Source organism: Lacerta agilis, chromosome 17, assembly GCF_009819535.1.
Source record: "Lacerta agilis isolate rLacAgi1 chromosome 17, rLacAgi1.pri, whole genome shotgun sequence".
NCBI lineage: Eukaryota > Metazoa > Chordata > Lepidosauria > Squamata > Lacertidae > Lacerta > Lacerta agilis.
In genome coordinates, this window is record NC_046328.1 from 25,493,181 (window position 1) to 25,499,564 (window position 6,384).

Genomic DNA, 6,384 nt, shown 5'->3' on the forward strand with positions numbered 1-6,384 from the left:
TTAATTGATTGGTGGCCTTTGGATCAACTGACCTGGCCAGTCAAACGACTTAACAGTGTGACCCAATGCATGTCTGCTCAGAAGTAAGATGCATTGAGTTCCATGGGCCTTACTCCCAGGGTTGCAGCCGTCTTCTGACCTATTTTGCACCTGCGTGCTAAAAACAGGATTGTTTTGGTCAGGAATAACCGATGAGCTCCAGGGTGCTCTGGTGGGTGGGAGTGCTGAGATGGATCGAGGGCTTCATCTCGGGGCGGGGGCGGGAGACTGTCAGCATCATCCTAAGCTTTGTGGAATTGCCTTCTCATGCTGCAGGGAAGGGGTTCTGCCCCAGGGAAGGTTGGCAAGTACCCCATCCAGAACAAAACCTTTCCTCTGGAAATTTCCTATTTCAGAAAAGTGTCCCTTTCTCTGGTTCCCAGGTACGAGCACTGAATCCTGAGGGCTCCCTTTGCACTTTCGGCAGTGAGAAGGTCCACCTGACTTACCTCAGAAGCAAGGCAGCTGGTAAGTCGGGGGGGGGGAGGAGCAGGAAAATAGGTGAGGGACACACACACACACACACACACACACACACACACACACACGTGGCCCAGGGCTCATGTTGCTTCTTCCAGGCAACTTTTCAGTCCTGGTGTGTTAGCAGGGAAGTTATATGACATTGTCCAAAAGCAATTACCGTATTTTTCGCTCTATAGGGCGCACCGGACCCTAGGGCGCACCTCGTTTTTAGAGGAGGAAACAAGAAAAAAAAGTATTTTTCTGGTTTTCTTCCTCTAAAAGCCCTGGTTTTTTTTGAGGATCAGCTAAAAGTTTTGCAGTTTTTTTGCGAAGGGAGAAAAGCAAAGCTCCTTTTGCAAAGGGTGAAAAGCAAAGAGGAAAAGCTCTGTTTTTATGGGGTTTAACTCACATTTCTGCAGCTTCTAAAGGAAAGGGAGCCTTTTCTACAGCTTCCACACAGATAATCTAATCAGCCAGTCACATGTAGCTGGGGAAACAAACAACCTCCCTCTGCAGCACATTCAACAAAGGAGGGCGGGGCTGAAAGGGAGCCAGGGACTCTTATCTCTCTCCCGATCTCCTGCTGATCAGCTGCTGAGCGGGGTCCTTTCAACACCCCCTTTTCTCTTTGTAAAATAAAAAGCATGATCCTCTTTTGGCCCCTGGGCAATTCAGCTCCAGGGACCACCATTCGCTCCATAAGACGCACAGATATTTCCCCTTACTTTTTAGGAGGGGAAAAGTGTGTCTTATGGAACGAAAAATACGGTATCAACTCACATTTTCCAGGGCATCCCCCTTAGTGGGGTGGGAGAACTGAAAATAATGCCAATATATCTTGCATCTGGCAACCAATGTGCCCCCTTTGGTTGCAGATAGTACATGGGTAGACAAGTCTAAGCCCGGGACATAAATTTTCACAGCCCTCTAGCAGCTGTGGTGGCACATTTACCAGAAGTAATGCGTTTAGCGTTAACTCTGGAAATGTGTACTCAATTCTGACCAAACTAAGCCTCATAGCATAAAATGTACACCAGTATGACACCACCACCCACCCCAAATATCATAGAACCATAGAATTGTAGAGTTGGAAGGGACCCCAAGAGTCATCTAGTCCAACCCCCTGCAATGCAGGAATCTCAACTAAAGCATCCCCAACAGATGGCCATCCAACCTCTGCTTAAAAACCTCAAAGGAAAGACAGTCCACCGCCTCCCGATGGGAGACTATTCCCCTGTCGAACAGCTCTTACTGTCAGAAAGTTCATCCTGATGTTTAGTCGGAATCTCCTTTTTTGTAACTTTGAAGCCACTAATTTCTCTTCCCTGCTGCCTCCAGATCAGGATGAGTTTGAAATCCCCCAGCCGACAGACAACAGCCGGCGGCACCTCGTGAGGACCAGGCACAAGCGCCGCTTCTCCTTCCGGATCTCCGAGGAAGAGCGGCAACACCAGAGGAGGTGAGGCACATGGTGGCCGTCTTGTCGGTGGGGTCTCTGTCACTGCTGCTACTGCGATCGGGACTAAGAGGACATGCAGACGTTTTCAAAAGCCGGCTGCAAGGGGCCTTTCCTCCAGGGCGGAGACGCTTGGAAGGAAGCGTGCATGTGAAATAAGCAAGGGGCAAAAGGTTGGTGGGGTTGGTTCAGGGACCTTGGCGTCCGGCAAGCAGGGATGTGGAGCCTGCACATGAGAACACAGTGGAAGACTCCCAATGAAAGATCCAACAGTCCCCACTCTTGGGCTCTCTCTCATCTGTTAAAGGGGTTTTGCTTTATGCTAGGCTTTAAAAAATGTTTGTCTTATGGCTTCCCTTGCTGTTTCTCGGAAAGTAGACCATAAACTTGGTAGACCATAAACTTGACATGAGTCAACAGTGTGATGCAGCAGCTAAAAAAGCCAATGCAATTCTGGGCTGCATCAATAGGAGTATAGCATCTAGATCAAGGGAAGTAATAGTACTACTGTATTCCGCTCTGGTCAGACCTCACCTGGAATACTGTGTCCAGTTCTGGGCACCACAGTTCAAGAAGGATACTGACAAGCTGGAACGTGTCCAGAGGAGGGCAACCCAAATGGTCAAAGGCCTGGAAACGATGCCTGTCTAGTCCAGCATCCTGTTCCAACCAAGATGCCCCAGTGGGAAAGCCACAAGCAGGATCCGAACCCAAGAGCAACTCTCCTTTCCGGCGGTTTCCAGCAGTTGGAATTCAGAAATGTTACCGCCTCCAACTGTGGAGGCAGAGGAGGAGGCAGAGGATAGCCATGGTGGCTAGTATATTATGCACCACTTGATTGTAAAAACAAAATCAAAGCCATTTACAAAAGAGATAAGGCAATGAATTATCAGTAAGAAAAATGAGCAACCATAATTTAAGACATTTGAAAAGTTAAAACAACAATTTCATTTTTTATATATAGCATTTATCCTCCCCCATCAATCTGGCCAATCCAAGTTGGTGGACATTGCTGCCTCCTGTGGGAGTGAGTTCCATAGTTTAACTATGCATGAAGAAGAACTGAGTTAGGAAGCCGCCTTATGCCATGTCAGGCCATTTGTGCATCTAGCCCAGTACTGTTGACACTGACTGGCAGCAGTTTTCCAGGATTTAAGGCAGGAGTCTTTCCCAGCCCTGCCTGAAGATGCTGCAGGGGCTTGAACTGTGGCCCTTTCCCTGAGTAGGGTTGCTTCTACCCCTAGATGGTTTGGGTTGCCCTTTTCCAGCCCTACAACCCCCCTCTCCTCCTAGCAGCGTTCTTGTCTCCCGTTTCTTGCAGGGAGATGATGCGCGACCCAACCCTCCGCTCCAAGCTCATCTCTGGCCCCAGCAACTTCAACCACTTGGTCCACGTCGGGCCGGGCGAGAAGCACCACCAGCTGCAGGACCTGCATGTGGTGAGTTGTGTGGTGGACTCAGAACACGCTTCCTTGCTGCAGGGGTTGTCCGAGGAGAAATGGGCAGCCTCTGACTTTAAGGACATAAGGAGGGCCTGCTGGATCAGGCCAATGGCTCATCCAGTTCTCATTGCGGCCAACCAGTGGGAAACTCACAAGCAGGATTCAAACACAACAGAAACTTTCCCCTCCTGTGGCTTCTATTGAGAAGCACCGCTGCCTCCAACTGTGGCAGCAGAGCAGCACCTTTGTGGCTAGTAGCTGTCAATAGCCCTCCATGAATTTGTGTCTCTTCTTTTAAAACCATCCAAGTTGGTGCCCCTCCCTGCCTCCTACAGGAGCGAATTCCAGTTTAACTCTGCGCTGCGTGAAGAAGTCCTTTCTTTGCTCTTGTCCCCATTCTTCCAACATTCAGTTTCATGAGATGCCCATGAGTTTTAGCATTATGAGAGAGGGAGAAATATTTCTCCTCTATCTGCTTTCTCCATGCCACGTGTAGTTTTATAAACTTCTATCATTCTTCAGCACTGAAATCTGGTCCTTCTCCATTGAAAGAGACAGGTCCCAGCATCCTTTGGTCCTCCAACCTGTTTGTGCTTATTCTCCCCCCCCCCCACACACACACACCCTCCCTTCTCCCTCAAGTGTGACCCTTTCACTGCCTTTGTTTCCAGGCCCAGGAAGAGAAGAGGCGAGAGGCTCAAGTCCGGATGCGCTGCAGCAGCCTCTCCGAGACCCGGCGTCCCCTGGCTCCAGGCGGAACTAGCAGGACCCCGGGAGCTGCTGCTCCCTCCTTCTCCTCCTCCTGTAAGAGAGGCCATTGCAAAGGGGAGGCGGGGACCTCATCCAGGGCCACAGGGGCTGGGCTCTGCTGTGGCCCAGTGTCACCCAAGCAAGTGGGGTTTTTTTGGGGGAGGGTGCAGGTGCCGATTCCTCAGCTGAGCTGCCCACCCTCTTGTCCCCGCAGTAAAGCACAAGTCTGGCAGCTCCATGTCTGATGACTCCTCCGCGGCTGCTCCGAGCTTTGGTGTGGGCAGTGCCACGCTGGCAGAGGTAAGGCATCCCTGTGCAAAAGGGGCAGGAGGAAACCCAGGGCCTGGATTCCTGTTCTGCCCTTTTGCATTCCCCTCTCCCATCCCTATTCTGCACCAATCCTTGCCTCTTTTCTCCCAAGAAGGGACACAAAGGCTTATTTAGTTCACCCCACTGCAATCCAGAAATCAAATCTTTAGACATTAGTGGGCAAAGCCCTCCCTACCCGCACAGGCCCTTGCTAATAGGATGCCCACCCTATAAACGCAGGGATTTCACACTCTGTTTCACACCCACACACCCCACACACGTGCCTTCTCCTCTTCTAACAGATCTTGGATAAAACGCAGAGCTTTCCTCCGTGCCCAGGAAGCACCAGTTCTACATGATGGGAGGCATCACTGCCCGGCTGCAGACCTGCCTTGGACGGCTCTGGCTCCCTTGACTCTGGTCACAAAAATGTGCCTCCCTGTCTGGACTCGCAAGGGCAAAGCACCGCCTGGCACATGCCCAGAGGCAGCGGGAGACTGCCAGCCCTTGTGAAGTGGCCTGGATCGCAGCACTTCAGCCTTTGAAGGTGGACCGGGGCTGGAATGGGGGTCAGCCAGCCTCCGTGAGGATGCAGCAAGAACTTCTCCCACCCCACATCTCAGGGAACGCGGCAGGCCACGCCCAGCTGCCTCAGCACCTCTGCTCCTGCCCCCAACTGCCCCCCCCCCAGTTCTCTCTTCTCCACATGCACCTGACCCTCTCCCCCCACACTGCAAAAGCAGCAACAGGACCAGAACTCCCCTCCAACCTTGATGGAAATGTTTTTTTTTTTTAAAGTCCCTAATGTTTACTTTTTACAAAAGCTATGCTACTTTCAGCCATATTCTAAGTAAAGCCTGAGACCATCGTGCCAGCAGCAGTGGGGTGGTGTTGGCAAGACAAAACGGGTGCCCTTTGAGGGCCAACCTGCCGGATGTGCACCCTGGCAGGGACCCAGGGGGACCCTCTCAGGGAATGGCAAAATCTCAGCCAGTAAGAAAATGCATTAAAGAATTAAAAAGACAGTGCCGCTGGCAGATTTTCTCAGGGAAGGGGAGTCACTGGATAAAGGGGGAGAGGGGATAAAAGGTTTGATGCCACGTTGCTCCTCCATCAGTCTGGTTGGCATGAAGCGTGTACGAACAAGCACGGGGCGTGTTTTTCACCTTCACTGGAGCTGTTGCAGCTGCACTACTCAAATTAAAGCCATGGTTCGGCTTAGCACAACATGCAAACCTCAGCTGGTGGTTTGTTTCACTCCCAACAAACCATAAGCTGGACCCAAGGTATGTTCCTTGCTTGCAACTCGTTGGTAGCAAGGCCAGCTCCACCGCAACCAGCTTAGCAGGGACTCTGAAGTCAAACCCTGGCTCTCCTCTGATTAGCAGGGGGGCAACGGCAGAACATGAGGAGGAGCAAAGTGGATGAGGCCAGTAGTCCCATCTGGGCCAGCATCTTGTTCTCACCGTGGCCAACCAGATGCCCGTGGGAAACAAGATACGAACACAAGAACCCCCTCCCTTCCTGTGGTTTCCAGCAACTGCTCTTCAGAAGCATTGCTGCCTCTGACTGTGGAGGCAGAGCAGAGCCCTTGTGCCAGGAGCCACCGATAGCCCTCTCCTCCATGAATCTGTCTAAGCCATCCAAGTTGGTTGCCATCACTGCCTCCCGTGGAGAGGCAGTTCCAGAGTTTAGCTATGCACTGTGTGCAGGAGGACTTTCTTTCGTCTGTCCTGGATCTCCCGGGTTCACAGGATGTGCACAATTTTCTAGCATTATGGGGGTGGGGCATATTTCTCTGTGCCATGCATACTTTTATAAACTTCTATCACGTTGTCTCTTTCTTGCCTTTTCCCTAAACTAAAAAAGGTCCCCTTTCTTCACAGGTGAGTTGCTCCACCCCCTTGGATCACCCCCCCCCTTATG

General features: G+C 51.4%; 1 protein-coding gene across 2 annotated transcripts in view; it reads left to right on the plus strand.

Annotated features, from left to right (window-relative positions):
* The window catches only part of CDC42BPG (CDC42 binding protein kinase gamma), a 55,025-nt gene extending 49,542 nt beyond the window's left edge, over nucleotides 1-5,483 (plus strand). For both annotated transcript variants that reach the window (XM_033174607.1, XM_033174606.1), the window contains 6 exons: nucleotides 423-507; nucleotides 1,840-1,960; nucleotides 3,279-3,396; nucleotides 4,071-4,203; nucleotides 4,364-4,449; nucleotides 4,761-5,483. In XM_033174607.1, the coding sequence (XP_033030498.1) occupies nucleotides 423-507; nucleotides 1,840-1,960; nucleotides 3,279-3,396; nucleotides 4,071-4,203; nucleotides 4,364-4,449; nucleotides 4,761-4,817 (600 nt within the window). In that variant the 3' untranslated portion in view covers nucleotides 4,818-5,483. The remainder of the gene's footprint in view (nucleotides 1-422; nucleotides 508-1,839; nucleotides 1,961-3,278; nucleotides 3,397-4,070; nucleotides 4,204-4,363; nucleotides 4,450-4,760) is intronic.
* The last annotated feature ends 901 nt before the right edge of the window (nucleotides 5,484-6,384 follow it).